The 19906-nt window shown below is 44.1% G+C and overlaps 1 protein-coding gene across 3 annotated transcripts in view; it reads left to right on the forward strand.

The window, feature by feature from the left end:
- The window catches only part of nrxn1a (neurexin 1a), a 53442-nt gene that overhangs the window by 31467 nt on the left and 2069 nt on the right, over positions 1 to 19906 (forward strand). For 2 of the 3 annotated variants that reach the window (XM_053413722.1, XM_053413720.1), the window contains 11 exons: positions 1283 to 1486; positions 2675 to 2701; positions 5698 to 5820; positions 6187 to 6568; positions 6872 to 7062; positions 7972 to 8145; positions 9388 to 9507; positions 10315 to 10496; positions 13047 to 13218; positions 14145 to 14234; positions 15311 to 15630. In XM_053413722.1, the coding sequence (XP_053269697.1) occupies positions 1283 to 1486; positions 2675 to 2701; positions 5698 to 5820; positions 6187 to 6568; positions 6872 to 7062; positions 7972 to 8145; positions 9388 to 9507; positions 10315 to 10496; positions 13047 to 13218; positions 14145 to 14234; positions 15311 to 15630 (1985 nt within the window). Of the gene's footprint in view, positions 1 to 1282; positions 1487 to 2674; positions 2702 to 5697; positions 5821 to 6186; positions 6569 to 6871; positions 7063 to 7971; positions 8146 to 9387; positions 9508 to 10314; positions 10497 to 13046; positions 13219 to 14144; positions 14235 to 15310; positions 15637 to 19906 lie in introns of all 3 variants that reach the window. The other variant, XM_053413721.1, reaches the window with a different exon arrangement.

Raw genomic sequence — 19906 nt, forward strand, 5'->3', positions numbered from 1 at the left:
TTTTTCGTCTTGTCTCGGCACAAAGGGGCTGCCGAACTTTCCTTCTACTAAACCTCTCCCCTCTAGTTGCAGGTGGTGAGTCAGGTGGCGTGGCGAGCAAAATTTAGTCAGCTGTCTGCCTTTTCCGAAATGGGTGCGAAGTGTGTTTAGGTGTGTGCGTGTGTGTGTGGCTGTTAGGTATGTTATCTGTGATATAACAGGCCAGCCACCCTCTTTTTTCCTCAAGTTAATGAGGGTTCATTTGCATTTTAGCCAAGAGCTTTTCTCCCTTTCCCCCTCCTTTCTCCCTGTCTCGCTCTGTCCCTATTTTCTCTCCCTTTGCTCTCACTTTACTAAACCCTCCTCTGTTCACACTTAAATTCACTCACTTATTTTGACATGCACAAACACACACACCCACACACACACACACACACACACACACATATGCACACTATCTCTCTCTCCTCCCCTCCTTCTCAGCTCATCAGTATTCATGAGGCCTCACTCTCTTCCTGTTCTCTTGTTTTTGCCTTGGCTCCAAACGTCTCCCACGGAAACAGGGAGAGCGAAAGGTAGAGAAAGCAAAGGAGGAATGGAGTGGGGAGATATAAGATGGAGCAAAGAACGAAGGAGAGGGGGGGGAGATAAAGACGCGGGGACATGGAGTGAGTGTTTAGCTGTGTATGTAATTGGCCAATAAAAAACAGGGTCCTCAGAGGTAAACAGTTTAGCGGCCGGGGATTGGCCTCAGCAGGTAGCAGGGAGAGGAGATTATGAATATGTAAATGAGTATGCAAAAGACATTAAAGCGGGATCACCTGAGCTTGTTACATTATGACTCCAGGGTCTGAGATGTCAGCGACAGTGGCTAACACACTCACCGCCATGCATTCTGATTTAACCGGATAATAGGGCCAGCCAACCAGCTGCAGCTATTTTTACCTCCTCTTTTGTAAGTCGGAGGGAGTGATGATGAATTAAGGTTGGAAAGTGATGGGATAAATCTGTTGGAAGCAGGTTTTGAGCTTCAACATGACATGGCGGGGGAATAAGGGAGCGTATCCGCCCTGCAACGTACTCTATCACGGATAAATTTGGTTCGCTCAACGTCAAATCGCCTTTGTCTTCTCCCTCCTCATGCGTTTTCTCCTTGCCAATCATCTTCTGTCTCTTTTTCTCTCTTTCAACCCACCACACTCGCCCTCCCAACGTCATCTCTGTCTTTCTCCGCTTGTCTTTCGCTTCCTCCCCTTCCCCCTCCATCACTCACTCCTGTCCATCTCTGTTCATCTCTGTACAGATGCAACTATCCTGTCCTACGACGGCAGCAAGTTTATGAAGGTGCAGTTGCCCGTGGCGATGCATACCGAGGCGGAGGACGTCTCGCTGCGCTTTCGCTCCCAGCGGGCGTATGGCGTTCTCATGGCAACTACATCCCGTAACTCTGCAGACACCCTTCGTCTGGAGATGGACGGGGGCCGTGTCCGACTCACTGTCAACCTAGGTACACACAAGCACACAAACATGTAGATTCTCCTACACTATTTTAATTATATGTCAAGGGAATGCAGCTGACACCGGCCTCTTGGCTATTTATTTCATTGGAATGCCATAAAACGTTGATGAATAATGTGTTGTCCCTGGAAAATAAACTTTTCCTAATAACTCCTCTTGATAATTCTGCAGCACTGTTTCATACTCAATATATTCAAAGCATGGCTTTCACAGGCTTTGGTTGACAACTTTTAATATTTGAATTGACTTTGTAGTGTTATGTATTCAGAAGGTTAGTGTTGTTGTTTTTGTGTTGAACAGAGGGTTTAAGCCTCAAGCTGCATTCTCTGCTCACTCCCAGTGGACCTGTGCATCCCTAACACCTCCAACAATCAACACAAAGACTCACAAACTGTACAAATACACGCAATTAGTACACACACATAACTGCAGGAAAAAACATCATCCTTCTATGTTTTGTACATTTCCTCTTCTCAGTTAAACATAATTTTTTTCCAGTTTTCACAGTCACACTTTAATGTAAAGCTGCATACACTCACATGCTAATACACACATAGACTTACAGAGGGGTGCATGTGTTGGTCTCTGGTTGTCTGCAGCCGCGTCTTTTCTGTGGTTGACGCCACACGACACACCAAGTCATCATGGGTCAAATAGTAATATTAATGATGATAATAATATCAATAGAGGGGCTGAATCTTCCAACAATTTGCGGAGATTTCTGCTCTGGATGGGCGACAAAAACTATGGGATGTGTTGGATGTCATCAGAGAGACTGACACACACGACCCATCTCAGTCTCCTGGTGCTTTTTCATTGGTGACTGAAATTGTCGCTCAGGCCAGAGCAGCCAGTGAGCACACCGCTCATGCTGGGGACTCACCGCTCCCCTTGACACACGTCACTGGTCGATGTGGAGATCTGCCAAACAGACCATTGTCTGATTTAGCTCTTTATTGGCATAAAATCCAAATCACAGAAATTCACACTGATGTAAGAAAATACACCGTCCGACTTGAGGTCCTGTGACAAAGGAGAGTGTGTGTTTTCTCAGCAGTGTGTGTACGTGTGCATGTTTGTTTATATGAGTACAGGGTGTGTCGGTGTGTGCGTCCCCAGGGCGTGGAAAGTATTTGTGTGTGTGCAGCATTAACCCTCTGCTCTGCTCTCCCTCCAGACTGTATCAGGATAAACTGTACAGCCAGTAAGTGATCCTCCATCTCACCTAACCCTTCCCCTATCCTCCTCCTCCTGTGTGTGTGTGTGTGTGTGTGTGTGTGTGTGTGTGTGTGTGTGTGTGTGTGTGTGTGTGTGTGTGTGTGTGTGTGTGTGTGTGTGTGTGTGTGTGTGTGTGTGTGTGTGTGTGTGTGTGTGTGTGTGTGTGTGTGTGTGTGTGTGTGTGTGTGTGTGTGTGTGTGTGTGTGTTTCTGTATTTACCTGTTTCTGACTATTTTTCAATCTCTCTGTCTTGTCAATCAATCTGATCTCATTCAACATATCTTTGTACCGTGTGTGTGTGTGTGTGTGTGTGTGTGTGTGTGTGTGTGTGTTCGACAGAGGGAGGTGCGTGTTTAGAGTCTACTTGTTTAGCTGCACCACAGGAGTGGTGTGATTTTTGCTGAGGGCCAGGGTTTTCCACGTCGGCCATTTTAGCAAAGAAGGATAGACGGAAGAGAGGATGGTGGGGGTGGATGGAAAAAAATAAGAAGGGAAATGAGATAAACCTGAGTATGAGGTCTTCATGCAAATTAGGTTTGTTGAGAAGCCTGAGCTGAAGAGGTGGAGAGGTAGTAGCTGGTGGATGAATGCAACACGGACCTGCAGGCTAATTACTTCTCCTTCATGCTGGAGACAAAAGACACGTTATCCCTCTGTCTTTATCTGCCGCTCCTTCTTTTCAATGTCTGTTCGCTTTCTTAGTTTGCTTGTCATTTTTCTCTAAACTGCACATGGGGGTACATTTGGTGTGTTCAGTGTGTGCTTGTATGTGTGAGTAAGTGATTGAGTGAGTTAAAAGAATTGCATTATGTGCTCTTTTCGTTGCCAATCTGTGTGTGTGCGTGTGTTTTCCTGAGTGTGTTTCTGTTCATGCTGCTGTGTGACGAGCTGAATCCCTGACGAAGTTTAATTCCCTCACGTGGAGTTTCTCTCTGTCACGACCACTGAGAAAGCAAGAGAGTGAGCGAGCAGGAGAGAGAGAGAGAGAGATATGCTATGTGACGGCAAAGAGGTGGTGAAATGGATGACTGCAGTTGCCATAGAAACCCTACTAGCCACACAGCGCCGTTGCTATCCCGCATGGTTGTTGGCCAATCTTAGACCAGTTGTCTCAATGAGCATTTCAGTAGGCAGCCACTTTTCTGGCACACTGTGTGCATACAATAAATTATACATCTGATATTCAAGGGAGAGGAAAAAAATTTACTGAAATAGTCCACTCAGCAGTCAAATAAAAGCCCCAGCATGGGAGAGATTTGAGGCTTACCCAGCATACAAGCCATTTGTTATTTCGATCTAATGAAATATAAAATGCTTTCTGTCGTTTTGTTTTCATTATCCTGCTTTTATGATCTCCAGTGGTTTATGTCCTTTGATTTGAATTGTATTTCCTTTGCAACAAATGGTCTTGCCTTTCCCTTTGTCTCAGCACCGAGCTGTGTGGTCTGCTGACCGCAAGCAGCTCAGCACTAAACCTTAGTGCTGCTGACGGCACCTTTAGCATTGACCTAAAATAGCTGTGTGCATGTGTGTGTGCCTCTCCCTGTTCTCAGGTTGAAACAGATCACTGCCTCACTCTCACATCAGTCTGCCCATTCTTTGAATATTTGGCTACATGTGCAAAAATACACACACACACACATGCACATACACTCATAAGTTCACACATATGTACACATATTCTCTCCTTCACTCAGTGCTAGGCAGTGATCCATGGTAACAGGATGAGATGCTCATGCCCAGAGCACAGCTGAGTCTCCTCAGGGGAACCCTGTGTCCTCTCTGAACGCACAACACACTATTTTAGCTTTGAAAACACACACAAGCACACGTGCATTTCATGCTGCCATATCCATTTTGATAGATTTTTCATGACTAATTATGTTTGCGTGTCTGTCTGCCCGTGTGTCTCCATCTTTATCTACTGCTCCACCTGTGTGTATGTGGGTGTGAGTGTGAGTGTGCGTGTGTGTGCTGCTTGCGTGCCTCCATGAGTAATATAGGCCGGCTTGACATTTTCTGCAGCAGAAACTGTTTCGGGTCAGTTTACTTTTCACCTCCCCCGTCATTACCTCCTATAGGTCACTGTTAGCAGACTCACTCACACTCTTTAAACCAACAAGGCTTTGAGGAGGAAGGGGAATGTGTGTGTGCGCTTGTGGCTGACTGTGTGTGTTGGAGAGCAGTGGGTGTTGTGCTCAAGGTTGGTGGGGTGCTTGTCGAGTCGGAGAAAGGAGACACGGTGGGTTTGGGAACAGTCAGTCTGTCAAATGTGTGCAGTCACCTATGTGAAGATATGAGCTGGTAGATGGGCAGAGAGAGAGAGAGACATCAAGAGAGGACAGCTCAGCCTTTTTCATTCTGCTGCACATCAGCACCTTGGAGAGCTCTCTGGTGTTCCTCTTTGTGTCTAGTGCCACCATGAGGCTCGTTGCAGTACTGCGCCCTTTTAGATACTAAAGTGATGCACGTAGGCTGGGTACCGGAGGATGAGGGGCAGTTTGAGAGTCAAGGGGTTGCGAATGTGGCATCTGTGTGCTTGTGGGTAGGAGGTGGTCATCATGGCGGTGTTATCTGTCCACAGATGGATTAGCTCAGCATTGGCCTGTTGTGACTCCATGTTAGGCACCCTAGGCCTCCACATATCTAAATCTGTCTGTCTGTCTGTGCCTCATCATTTATATCGCTGGCCATCTGCAAACAGACCTGTCTGTGTATCTGTGGAGAGAGTGTGTTGACATGTAGGTGTTTGTCTCCCCCCGGATATGTATGGTTTATCCTTCCCTTTACTCCTATTTCCCTCCATTTCCTCACTTCCTGTCCTTGAATTTGAATTCCGCCTGCCTGGTTCTTTGCTTCTTCTCCTTCTTCTCGTCTTCTCTTTCTATCTCTGTCTCTCTACATCTCTATCTCTTCTCTCTCTCTGTCTTTCTCTCTCCACCTCTCTGTGCATATGTTAATGGTGCTCTGGGCTATGTGTAGGTAAAGGCCCAGAGACCATCTTTGCGGGGTCGGGCCTCAATGATAATGAGTGGCACACGGTGAGGGTAGTCCGGCGTGGCAAGGGCCTCAAACTCACCGTAGATGACCTGCAGCCTGTTGAAGGTAATCACAGCAGATTAACTTAAAGCTTCTCACCATTAATTACTCTCTACACTTTTTTTAGGTCTTAGAATCTGTATGTTGTTTTATATGAGAAAGTGCTGTGACACAAAAATTAAAAGATTTATTTATTTTTTAGAGAACATCTGTATGTGTGTAAGTGAAAATAATCATTCTGAATTGTGATAGATCCCGTATTTACATTAGTAATTGTATTAGTGTGTTTTGCATCTGTTAGAATTGGCCTGTCGCTGTTAAGAATCAAGAATGTCAAGAATTAGGATTAGTATTAGTTTAGCTATTGAACAGTTCAACTTGAAACCCAACTTTCCGTAGTACCTCACTTTTGAAGTTTACCCCCGCAACCAGGTCAGATGGCGGGCGACCACACCCAGCTGGAGTTCCACAATGTGGAGACGGGCATTGTGACAGAGAAGCGCTTCATACCCGCCGTGCCCTCCAATTTCATCGGCCACCTTCAGGGCCTCACGCTGAACGGCATGCCCTACATCGACCTGTGCAAGAACGGCGACATCGACTACTGTGAGCTCAACGCCGTTATCGGCTACAAGAGCATCGTGGCCGACCCTGTCACCTTCCGCTCGCGCTCCAGCTTCGTCACGCTGCCCACGCTGCAGGCCTACTACTCTATGCATCTCTTCATGCAGTTCAAGACCACGTCGCCCGACGGCCTTGTTCTCTACAACAGAGGAGATGGCAATGACTTCATAGTGATAGAGCTGGTTAAAGGGTGAGCTGAACAGTGCAGTGTGTAGAGTTCCCATCACATGAGTCAGTGCAATGTCTTCACTTCATCTATAAAAAATGAACAATTAATGAATAAAAGGCAAAATTATTTTTAGCACTATTTATAATAATACATATTTTGTATTAAAACTTATAATCAACATTCCTCCTGATTAACTCTTTTTCTATTCTTACTATTGTGCTTTTGCGAAATGGATGATAACGCCCTGAAGCGTATGACCCTGTGTTGCTCTTCATCATGAATGTGATTAATTGGCCTTTTCTCTTTTCCTTGTTTACTCTCTAGCTACCTACATTACATTTCTGACCTGGGCAATGGGGCACATCTGATTAAGGGCAACTCCAACAGTCCTCTCAATGACAACCACTGGCACAACGTGCACATATCCCGAGACACTAACAATCTCCACACGGTCAAGATTGACACCAAAGTCACCACGCAGACCACCATGGGGGCCAAGAACCTGGACCTGAAGGGTATGCACAAAAACACAAGCAGGGACCTCAAACAAGGTAGCTTATGTGATAGGTATGGATACACATAGTTGATAATACTATGAGTTCCTCTCATAGTATACACTTACTGTAAACTGCTCTATAGGCAGCTGTATGGACTGATATGGGGCCAAGCAAGCTGTATTTTCCTGGCTGTGAGGTCATTATTTTGTAGTGCTGTCTGAATCTTTATACCCTATATAGTAGACTCATTAAATCTCACAATACATCGTGAAAAGTAGTGAGCTCTCTGAATGAAAGAAAAATAACCAACAGATGAGAGCACAGAGATTCGTATGATAAAAACATCTGAATTAAAAGGAATCAATTAAAAGCCTTAGATGTGAACGAATAGAAGCAGCAAGCAAAATAGTCTTGAATTAAAAGAACAGAAAGTTATAGCAGGCAGTAAATGTTCCACTTATTCAAAATATGCTCAGTATAACATTGACCAACCATTGACTAATGATACCGACTGATATAGATGTGGCACTTAATTGTGCGACAACAATGACGCATTTATCGATGCAGAAGAATATCCCTAGTGGTGTCTGAAGGGCTTTCCCCCCGTTTCCAGTCTAAGAAAGCCGTCTACATATTTAGTGCACAAATATGAGTCTATTGACTATTCCTTAAATCAAATGGTCAGTTGAAACATGAGTGGACAGAATCATTTGTAATTTATGAAGCAAAAATGCATAATTTTCACTGGTTCTCACTTTAAAAATGAGACTATTCATCTTTTCTCAGTTTTATAAAGGCAACTTGTATTCAGACAGACTTTTCCACTCTAATTTAACCCTTAAAATTGTCTCTCTGATGCTGACGGCTGAAAATAAAGCATTATGATTGGTTAACGAGGCTGCCATTCATTGTGTTGCACCTCTGCAGGTGACCTGTACATTGGGGGCGTCTCCAAAGAGATGTACCGGGACCTGCCCAAGCTGGTCCACTCCCGTGAGGGTTTCCAGGGTTGCCTGGCAACAGTGGATCTAAACGGCCGGCTGCCTGACCTTTTGGCTGATGCCTTAGCAACCATGGGACAAGTGGAGAGAGGCTGTGAAGGTGAGGTGCAAACACACAAACCAACAACAGTAGTTGTGTCCAGGTCCCACCTCCTTTGTTGCTTTTTTTTTCCTTTCACTTTTCATTGAACTCATTTGCTCTCTGTTATCAAGATAACCCACTAACCAGCTCTTGCTCTGTTAAATGTAAATTTGACTCTTTCTTTTCATCCCCTCCTCTCTGTTCCTGCACATTGAACTTTCTCTCTCTGCTCCACTCTTTCAGCAGTTCACAAACATCCGTGTGCATTGACTAACCATCTAACTTAATTTGCTTGTTTGCTTTTTTGTTTGGCTGACAAAAGTTACATTGATGAAAGCTGACTTGCAAGGTATATTGCTTTGTGTGAACACGTGAGACGTGTGTGTGTGTATGTGTACGGGTGGGAAAATGTTTGTGTGCGGGTGTGTATGTATGTGTAAGTATGTGTGTGTGTGTGCGTGTGCGTTTGGGTGGGTGGGTGGGAGCGTGCGTGCGTGCGTGCGTTGAAACTACCCAGTGATGTCCAGTGTTGTGCGGATCCAAGAGATCCAGAGTCAAAGGTCAGAGGTGACCTGTCCTCTCCTAGTGATTTCATCACAGTAGTAACATCACCACCGCTTGACTTGAGTTGACCACAGCTCCACTACCCGGGTTGCCTAGCAGCATGCTGTCTAACCCTCTCCTACTGACTCTGCACCTAAACTTCAATACTCTTATTTGTGAATCATTTCACACCCTCCCCTCCGTGCCTCGTGTTGGAAGTGCAGTGAAGGAGATCTAAGTTAAGAGCTTTGACATTCTCGCCCGTTGTGTTTTTGGCACGAGGCAGGGAGAGAACAGTGACGGACGACGGAAGAAAGAGTATTGAGATGAAGGCCTTTAAACATAACTGCCTTATTATGTTTAACTCCTCCTCCTGTCCTCACCCCACTCATTTAGCCTCACCACGTGCATGCTTTAAACATTTAGCTCTTTTCACCTAGTAACACAGCTTAGTTTTGTTCAATACAGTAGTGTCCTTCTGTAAATGTAAGAACGGGAGCCTATCCACATTATCCTCTAGTCTCACATTAATTTCTACCAATGCTACTCAGCAAAGCGCTTTTGCAGTACAACAGCCATTTCGAACTGCAAAAATAACCATACTCCACTGTCAAACTATTGTGAACACACGGGGCTCCTGACAAACCAAAGAAAGTATGTGTGTTCATCTTGTCCTAACTTGTGCACCCTCCAACCCCACCACGTCTCTCACTGCAGGTCCCAGCACTACCTGTCAGGAGGACTCTTGCTCAAATCAGGGAGTTTGTTTGCAGCAGTGGGAGGGCTTCTCCTGTGACTGCAGCATGACTTCGTATGCCGGGCCTCTATGCAATGATGGTGAGTCCTTGATTTTCTTCTGTTTTCAGTCACACACCAGGGTGGATAACAGGTCATAGGAGCTTTTCATAGTGTAGACAGCTGAAAGTACAAGATGTGCCTTTTCATGTGTTCACATCTTTGTAGATTCTATGTGCACAATTTATTTTGCCCTACACACTCTGTCAAACCCTTAACGTCTTGAACTTGTAAAACACACACAATAAGACATTAACACTGGTGTAGAGGTAAAGGTGTAAAACTGCTGCAGTTTGAGAATTTGAATTGAAGCATTTTCTTGTGCATTTTATCAGAGTCACCACGTGAGGGCACTGTCAACTGTTGATTCTCAAGTGGCAAAGAAAAAATACTACAGTACCTGTTCAATGTCTAGTTTGTGTTTTCTCATCACGTCTCTTTTTTTTGTTGCAATGTTTAATAATTTGAATCTTCCTGCTTTAGACCCTAAATACTCCTCAGCAGCCACGCAAGCGAGATACATAATGTAGGCAACCAATGGGTCAAATAATTGTACGAGTTGTTATTTGTATGAGTCAATTATTGCAGCCTGCGGTAATGTTGAGAAGCACTTTGGGAAATACAGATTTTTTCTTTCCGTAGGAGGAATGAGCAGAATGCGGAGGACCAGTCATCTCTGACATTTTAGAGTTTTTATGATTATTTTTCAATATGCCCCTTGTGTATTCAACATTTAGAAAAGAAATGGGCAGAGGTACCATCTGCAGTATAGGACCTCTGATGATAGATAGCACTGCTTATGGCATATAGTCGTGCTTGCTATTCATTTTTTTTATCTGTGTGGACCAGCTGGGACCACTTACATCTTTGGGCGCGATGGAGGAGTCGTGGTTTACACATGGCCCCCGAATGAACGTCCCAGCACCAGGGCCGACCGACTCGCACTCGGCTTTAGCACCCAACAGAAACACGCCATTCTGCTCCGGGTGGACAGCGCGTCCGGCCTGGGAGACTACCTTCAGCTGCAGATAGTAAGTGCAAGTGATTTCTTCATTTTGGTTACTTGGACATTTTGGTCTTTCTTGTGTCTTGAAATACACTGGGTCTGTCCCCCATAAACACTCATGTGGTAAAGGCTTGCTGAAAAAGGCTAACAGCAAGTACAATGAATTCACACTGAATGCACATCCTGATCCCACTTCAGGGTGAGTGAAATTCCACAGTTCCCCACAGACGACCAAAAATCTGTTTCATGATTTATTGTCATCTTTGTCTTTCCAGTAGCTAGATTGGTTCATTTTCACCAGGGAGGGTGGTGAAAGAAAACCTCAACAATGCACAGACAGATTTTTCACCAATCTTAGGGATATTACTTGAGAGAGTATCTACAAAATGAATGTACACAGCAAAAGAGGTATCTACCAAGTTTATGCTGAATCCTGCCTCCCTGCAGAGGACCATAAAACACCTTTTATGGATGTTTTAACGGCCTCTGACATGGTGTGGGAGAGAGAGAGGGAGGCAAAGAGCACTGTCCTGCTCTTTTCGATGCCATCCAGTTTTAAATTTTTTAAAAGAAACTGCGCATCCTGTGATTTAGTTACCAGCACTAACTTGTGGATGCTCACCTGCACACATACATTCTCTGTGATGGCAGGAATGACATGTTATTAAGGGGAATACATTTGGAATTATTTTGGTTTAAAGGAGATGGTATCTGCTCTCATCCCCCTACAAACTGCTGTCTTATTGTATTTTATTTCAAGATTTCCATCTTCATTGTGGAGATGAATCAAAATGATCAATATCATAAAGAGATCTGTGTAACACTTAAATGACTTCCCCTACTTCATGCTACTGTAGCGGTTGTGTACTCTCTCGTTGCGTTGTGTGATTGAGACCACGATGGAACCATTGGCAGCCAGCCGTTTATTCTGGTGGAATATTTAACATGGGAAATGCTCTTTGAGAACCCTCACAATGGCAGCCTCTCCCAGCCGGGATATACACAGACTGAGGATTTACATGAAAATAAATATCACATTAAACAAATGACTCACAAAATATTTGAATGGGCGTTTGGTGACATACCTGGTGGAATATTTAACATGGGAAATGCTCTTTGAGAACCCTCACAATGGCAGCCTAACATGGGAGAAAGACAAGCTGAAATACACTTTCATGGCGAAGTCGACGCTAGCTAAGTAGCTACGACCAAAGCTAATGGTAGCCAAGCTAGCGATCCTAAGACTAAAGTCCATTTAAAAGTAATTACAGATTGCAAGCAACACAATATATATGTACAAGCAACCAAGTATTAATACAGTATTATGTACATTTAGACTCCCGTAATACATCGCCAAAGTGTGGATTCATGTTTAACTGCTCTGACTACCTACCTCTCCCAGCCGGGATATGCACAGACTGAGGAGAGGAGGCAGCAATGTAAAATACAACCCCCGCATTCCGCTAGAGGGAGCTCTAGCACTCCAACCAAGGCTCCCACTACCACAGCCAGCGCAAGGATCTCGCTGTCAATGGCAAGTGGGAAGCATTAACCCTACCAGTGGGTTTTAGGTTACTGACTGAGATGATTTTAACAAACGCTGTGTGTGACAGAGTGCCACATCTTCTCCTGCTCCAGGGTGAAGTTGTTAAGTACCATAAGTTGCAGCTAATGAGGCTAACCTTCTTTTTGCACCAGCTCTTTCTCATCTGCTACCGCCCCCAGCTGCATTTTTGCAACATTATGTCACTGTTTTGTTTCTCTTACTGCTGCTGGTGGAACAGTGCCAATTCACAAAATATTGAGACCTCTTCACTTTCACATTCTTTTAAGCAATAGCCCTATGCTCAGAGAAAGAAAAGAAAATGTTTTTCTTTCCGATAAATCTACACTCTCTGTCCCATAATGACAAATCGAGTATCACATTGACATCAGTATACATTCCCTTTGCTGTGAGAGACAAAATTTGGCTCAAGTGTCTGCCAAATCTTTTGATCTTCTTTGAAATATTTCTAAGCCTTGCTCAGAGTCGGCCTTTGGTGAATTCAGTTGATTTGACTCGATTTGGAAAAGCAAATACTCGTCTATACCTGTCTGAGGTAAAGACCGAGCAATGAGGTTAAAGGAGCTGCAGAACTCAGAGACAGGATTGTGTCGAGGCACAAGAAAACTCTCTGCTGCATTGAAACCTCCCAAGTGCACAGTGGCCTCCATAATTCTTAAATGGAGGAAGTGTGTCTTCTAAGTCCAAGTCTGGGGTGAGAAGCAGAGAGAAATATCTATTTTTCAATCGTCAGGCTGCAACCTGAAAAAATGTGAAAACAATTATTAGGAATTTATTTTATATTGCCCCCACCGTAAGACATAAATCTTAATATCTGCTTTGATTAATTTTTAAGTTATCCCTGAGCTCATTTGACGTCTTGCAAGTGTGGGACATACCCATTATCTCTTTTACGAGAGTGATCTGAGAGCATAAAGTAGTTAATGCAAAACCACCAACAGGGAAACACATGCTGCCGTCGCCTATTAAAAACAATCACATTCCTCATGAAGAATTTTCCTCCCTTCTCAGGACAAGGGCAACATTAGAGTAGTGTTCAATGTCGGCACTGACGACATCAACATCGAGGAGAGCTCCAAGTTTGTCAACGATGGGAAGTACCACATAATCCGCTTCACCCGCAGCGGAGGCAATGCAACCCTCCAGCTCGACGACCTGCCGGTGATAGAGCGGTATCCATCAGGTAGGCCCTGCCCCCCCCACACACACAGAAGCCCGATCCACAGACCCACTACAGAGGTGCCTGTCCTGGGGCAGAGCTGACTACACCTTAGTCCACATCAACCCAGCTCCTGATTGATGAGAAATTTAACTGCAGCTTTGTTTTATGTGATTGTGTTTGAAATGAAATATGTGTGATCTGATATGAACCATGACGTTTTAAACCATAAAATGAATTTTTATTAAGATAGCCTGTACACTAGCCAGCTATGTCATGTTAGGCCTGTTAAATAGTGTTAAAGGTAATTTATGAAAATAGTCAATTAAGGTGTCAGTTGTTTTTCTCACCATAAAAGAAAATAATAACAGTTGGTGCATTCTGGAAAAATAATAATTTAAAATCATGTCATATTTTTGAGTTAAATGTTTAACTAGAGAGAAAAAAATAAGAAAAAATGAAAAAAGTGTATTTTGTTGAACATAGACATTGTTTTTTATATTTGTTGGTTTTTATATTTAAAGTGGTAATCTTAGGTAGTCTTTAACACAACGAGGTCCATGCTTTAGGTAGCTGATAGTTAAAATGATAAATGCCAGTTGTTGTGAGGTGTGTGTGAGGTCTCTTCCTGTATGTAACTCTAAACTCAGTCAGTCATATAGGCAGTATGTGGCAGCTGTAACTTTATTTACCTGTGCTCTTGCAGATGTTAACCCCTGACATGTCTCTTTAAATTAAACCCAATGAACAGAGAGTAAGAGTCCGCTCACTGGAACCATAGTGAATTCAGCTCCTCTTCTCGAAGCACACCAAGCTTAACTTAATGCAGTGACATACTAATGATGAGCAGACCATTACTTTCTTTTCATTGCTGTTCTTTTTGTATCCAGCTCCTGTACCACGTTTTGGATGTGCGTAATTACTACTGTGTTTTCATCTCTAAATTAAAGGCAACATTGATAACGAGCGCCTGGCCATCGCCAGACAGCGAATCCCCTATCGGCTCGGTCGAGTAGTTGACGATTGGCTACTCGACAAAGGTAAAAACCCTGATTAAAATTCCTTAAAACTTTGAGCTTAAAATACAATATGAAGACAGTTGACTATATTATATTGTGCACCATCAACTAACATCTAAAATCTAAATCCATAACTAAGTATTTAAAAGTTGGGCAGCTGTAGTGTGTAATACTGTGTAAACTGTAGTGCCTGTGAACGTATCTTGTTAATGTGTATCTGATAATATCAGGTTAAAGGGACAATGGAGAGATTTAAATGTGAATAAATCAGAAAATAGAAAAGAAGTAAAAGATGCTTTATTAAGACTGGTAAAAAAAAATCTGTTTATTATCAAATTGTAAACAATAAAGCATTTGCTAAAGATTATATGTTGAAAAAAATTGTTTGTAATCAAAGTAAAGTAAACGCAAAGTATTGACATGTAAGAATTATGTAAATTTGAAAAGACTAATAGAACAAAGCTTTTATTTTGAAAAAAATGTAAAAGTTTTCCTCCTAAACTTCAGCAGATCTTAAATTAGCCTCTAGTCCCTTTAACAATGAGCAGTGCTAGAGCTTATAACCTGTGCATGCTTCATAGGGCTGTTACAACAGTTCTCTAGATCTCTATCTCTGTCTGCCTGTCTGTTGCTCCTTCAAATACAATGTCGTGCCGTACAGCCATCACCATAGCAACCATCTGCCAGCCCCATCTTCTCTGGGCCCTGTGACTCCTCTCATCTGCTGCCTCTTCCTCCTTCTGTTCTTTGCCTTTTCATCCTCCTCCTCCTCCTCCTCGACTTCTCAGTCTCCTCGCTCCCCTCCTCCTCTCCTTCTTCTCCCTCTTCTCTTCTTTTCTGTTCTCACTCTTTTTTCCCTTTTTTTCCCTCTCAGTCTCAAACCTCTTCACGGTTCTTCACGGCTTCGATTTGCTCTGTCATGCTTAATCTATCCCATCCTCTTACCATGGCTTGGGGTTGGTGGAATGTGTAACACTCAAACACTCTTGTGTGTGTATGTATGCACGTATGTGACCACTGGTATGTATGTGTGTGTGACTGTATTTGCGTGCGTCTGTCCACCTTTCTTCCTGGTGTGCTTGTGTGCGGGCATGTAGGTCGCCAGCTGACCATCTTCAACAGCCAGACCACGGTGCGTGTTGGTGGAGCTGGAGGCGAGCGAGGTGCAGGCATGTTCCAGGGCCAGTTGTCCGGCCTCTACTACAACGGCCTCCGCATCCTCAACTTGGCCGCTGAGGGGCATGCGCACATCAGAGTGGATGGCAGCGCCCGATTGGTTGGCGACATGCCATCCTCCTCCATCACCCCTCAGTCCAGCGCTGCAGCTGGGGGCAACCGCTCTGACTCCGCCCCCTCCATAAGTGACATCACAACGACCACGGCCACCAACCGCAAACAGGGGGGCGCCACACAGCAGGTCAGAGCCTTATCACAACCATTTAAAAAAACTTCTCTGTGGCTGCTTGTCACAAATGATATTGCTCAGATATCGTGAACGCATATATATCAAAACATCCTCTCCCATCATACTTCGGTGAGACAATGGGTAAATGAAACGCGCAAATTTGCTTTGACAAATTGCTTTTCAAGCTCGGTAAGAGGATTAGCAAGAACACAGCCAACAAATCACAGACAGGACGGCAAGATACTGCATGTCTGGATTGTTTTGAACTTAAGGCAAGGCTAGATTGTTTTTGTTGCACATTTTACACACTTTGTGATTATGGAAACAGTTTAAAATACAGATAATGTTGGACGCTCGAAATTCAGTCAACAAAAATTCAGTCAACAGAAATTTATTTATTTATTGTTTTCCGGGATCTTTAAATTTGACTTAGTAGAAAAAGATTCGAGATGGTATGCACCAATGGTCAGCAGCCACACTGGAATAATAGATGTTATATGTATTTATGTGTATTTTGTAAATACAAATAAATACATATATATATCTAAACAAATAGTTTAATATTGTGATGTTAAATGCATTTAACCTTTCTCTGATGTAAGGTTTTATTATTGTGTTATGTGTTTTGGGGCTTTCTGATGAGAGATACATTTTATTTAATTGTATTTGCTGTGAAACATCATTTTTTCACCGAATTTGTTCTCCAACATGCAGAGCATATGTGCGCTTATCATGTTCTGCCTGGTCAACATTAACCTGTCTCTGTCTATTGCCGGTCAAACAGTGGGAAAAAACCTTATATCAATAGAAGAACTTTTCTGCTGCAGCGCATCCACGTGAATGGAGTAGATGCTAAGTGGTCCCTACCCACTAAATTACAGGAGGAGAAATGTTTGTGTTAATGGAGGCTGTAATAGCTTTTCCCATAATATGTAAACTGATGCAGATGGGAGTCAACAATAGAAACAAATAACCGTTATTGAGGAATATTTAAAGTGGATGTAACTGCAGAGTCGATGGTAATGTCAGAGGATACATTATCAGCAGGTACACCACCGACTCTTTTGCTCTATTATTCAGATCACTACTGAGATGTTGTAAGGCTCTCTGTGGGCGTCGGTGTGTGCTGCAGTTCTTCTTCTGTGTTATAAAACCGACTGCCTGCCGCACTGAAGATTTTTTTTTTCCCAGTGATACAAGTTGCCATGGAGATAGTGAGCCCCACTACCCGCTGCTTGCTTTTTCTCGCCCATCCAGACTCCCATAGAGAATGACTCCTCTGGGTATAAACCGCCAGCTGTTTCAGACATAAATAATAGAGCGCAGAGCTGTGAGCTAAGCCTCAGGCATCAATAATGGAGATGAGGGCTTGATGGATAGCACTGCAGAGTGACAGCATTGTCACTTGGGCTTGTTTTCATACCTCAGCTCTCAATCCCCCCTGTGCATGTACACTCTATGTGGTTTTAAACGGGACTATCCCTGCTCCTATGATATGCCAATGTCAGTGCTAAATATGGGATTGTAGTTGAGCACCGGAGTCGATATCGCTGGATGAGAACTAGGTCAGAGCAACTACATGCACGACATACTGCAGAGTCTTTATGTGTGTGTGTGTGTGTGTGTGTGTTTGTTTGTTTGTCCGTCAGTCAGTGTGAGCAGAATATCTCCTGCTGGCCCCAAAACTCTGTTTGTCTTGTTTAAGAATAATCTACAGCCTCTTCATTGAGGCTGCCTAGTGTTGCCTAGCAACCAACCTGGCCTTCACCAGTGCACACATTCAATGTGGAGATGAACACTGAATGCACACACACAAAGCACTCAGGTGTATTGTGAAAAATAGGATTGTATTGCAGAATATTGCATCAGAGGAGGGGCAGCGATGTCTTCCAAAGGTGCTGCGGGTCCAAGCAATGTATCGATTTCATGCACACACATACGCACACGCACACACCCACATACACAGCCCCACCATGTTGAAGTTGGTCTGCCTGAGTCGCCTCATGGCTTTACAGCTACCGTCAGTGCTTTGTTCAGTGAGAATGTGTTATGTGCCTCCTTCTGAAGTCCACAGTTTATTGATTTGTGTGTGTGTGTGTGTGTGTGTGTGTGTGTGTGTGTGTGTGTGTGTGTGTGTGTGTGTGTGTGTGTGTGTGTGTGTGTGTGTGTGTGTGTGTGTGTGTGTGTGTGTGTGTGTGTGTGTGTGTGTGTGTGTGTGTGTGGAAAAGTGGATTAATAATGCATCACAGCTGAGCACCAGCAAGGAGAAGAGAAGGAGAGATTGTGTGAGAGTCTGCGAGTGTTTATGCTAGAGGCTGCTCTGACTCACAGAGCTTAAAGTTGGTGTCTGATGTTTGGTTCCTTGTTTTTGTGCGTGCATGTGTGTTTGTGCTCATGTGTGCGAGTGTACCTGTGTTTGATGGGAAGACCGATAAAAGACACCTGAGGCCCAAAGCGGCCCCCTATTGGCTATCGGGAATCAGCTGACCCAAGCCCTGAACACCTACATCTCATTCGCTCCCACACCCCCCTCCCTGTCTGTTTTTTTTGTTGCCATCTTTTTTCCTCTCTTCATATCTTTCAAATCATTTTTCTCCCTCTTGCTCCTCTTATTCTATCCATCTTCTGGAGATACATCCTCCCTCCTCCCTTTGTTCACTTTTATCGCTTTCCTCTCCTCTCCTTTTTCTCTCTCTCCCTCCTTATCTTTCCATATTTACCCATCACCCCCCCCCCCCCCCCCCCTCTCTCTCTCTCTCTCTCTCTTCTCTCCCTCCCGCCCTCCCTCCCTCGCGGTGTGGTTGAGCTCCAGTGATAGGCTGCTAATGCAGGCAGTGTATGAGTCTATCTCACCATCTGCAGTAGTGGAGCTAGCTTCTGTCCTCCCTCGTCAGGATCTCTTCATCAGCCTGCCAACTTCAGCCTGATCTGGTGTGTGCTTGTGTGTCTGTGCAGAAAGTGGAAATAGACCAATGGAGCACGTTTGGTTATCGTAGAGCGGGTGTGTGTACCTGTGTGAGTGACTTCCAGTTGTGAAAGTTGCAGACAAGCTGTTGAACCTTCTGCTCGAGTGTGTGAGGACATAGTGCAGCCACCATGTGTGAACTAGGCAGTCAGGGAGGCGTGGACGGTCGTTGGCACTGTTCGGCTGCTCAGGTAGAGATTTTGCTCTTTCGGCATGCAGAAATCTTTGTCTCTTCCTTTCTCCTCTCTTCTGTATCTCTTTTCCCTCCTCCTATTGTTGTGCATCATTATGTCATAAGTCTGTATTGATAAGATGGGGACAAAGAGGAAAGGTGGTGGGAGGGGCGGAGGCTTCTCGGACATGGTTTTTCGCACATCTTCTATAAACTTCTGTGACTTATTGATGTTATTTAAGTTGCCTTTAGATTTCCTCATGTCCCTTGTCTCCCATGTGATAGTTGGATCAATACTCCAATTGACGCCTTCCCGTTTGAACGGGGTGGTCAGCTGATGGGGTGATGTCACAGATCAGAAGGAGGGGTCTCATTAAATATTAGCTCTCCGATTTGTTTTAGCGTAAATCTGGATTCAAAACAGGTGCCTGTGGAGGGCACATATAGGTGTCTTTGTATCGATAACCAAGCACGGTGGCTTGACGTTGATCGGTGACAGATGTCAGGGGTTATGTGTTTCCCAACGGCCGATTGGTTCTTCTGCTATTTGGGTCCTGGCAAAGGCACAGAGGTTTATTGACTGGCTGTATTCCAGAGGCTAAGCTCACCCGAGCAGCATTTGACAGCCCAGTGGGCAGAACTGATTGCAAAGGCAGTGGAGGAAAGAGACAGAGTCAAGCGTCAATGACCTAATATATGTTTTAGGCCAAACAAAGCCACAGTAAGTTTGTCAGGACCACACCACACACGGCCAGCTCAGGCGTTTTTCAGATGATTAAATTAAATGGTTGCTTCTTTAATCTAATGTGATCTCACAAAGAAAACAAAGCAAATGTACAAAGGAAGCAAAGATGGAGAAACGGTTAAATAAATTTCAGCTTGAAATACTGTCCGTGGTTTCAGCTGAGACTTCATCAACCATTCTTTACTTTGATTTGGTTCAGATTATGTTACAGTCTGATTCTAATCTGCCTCCTGAGCTCCGCTCTTTTGTAGCTCTGCTGCTCTCTCCCCTCGCCTTTATTCTGTGGGTTACTAACATCTACTGCAATGCATCACAATCCAACTTTAATTTAGTGCTGGCACTGAGCGCCCATTGTGGTTAAAGCACACACTCACACACACACACACACACACTCACACACACAGAC

The sequence above is a fragment of the Pleuronectes platessa genome, chromosome 21 (genome assembly GCF_947347685.1).
Source record: "Pleuronectes platessa chromosome 21, fPlePla1.1, whole genome shotgun sequence".
NCBI classification, from domain to species: domain Eukaryota; kingdom Metazoa; phylum Chordata; class Actinopteri; order Pleuronectiformes; family Pleuronectidae; genus Pleuronectes; species Pleuronectes platessa.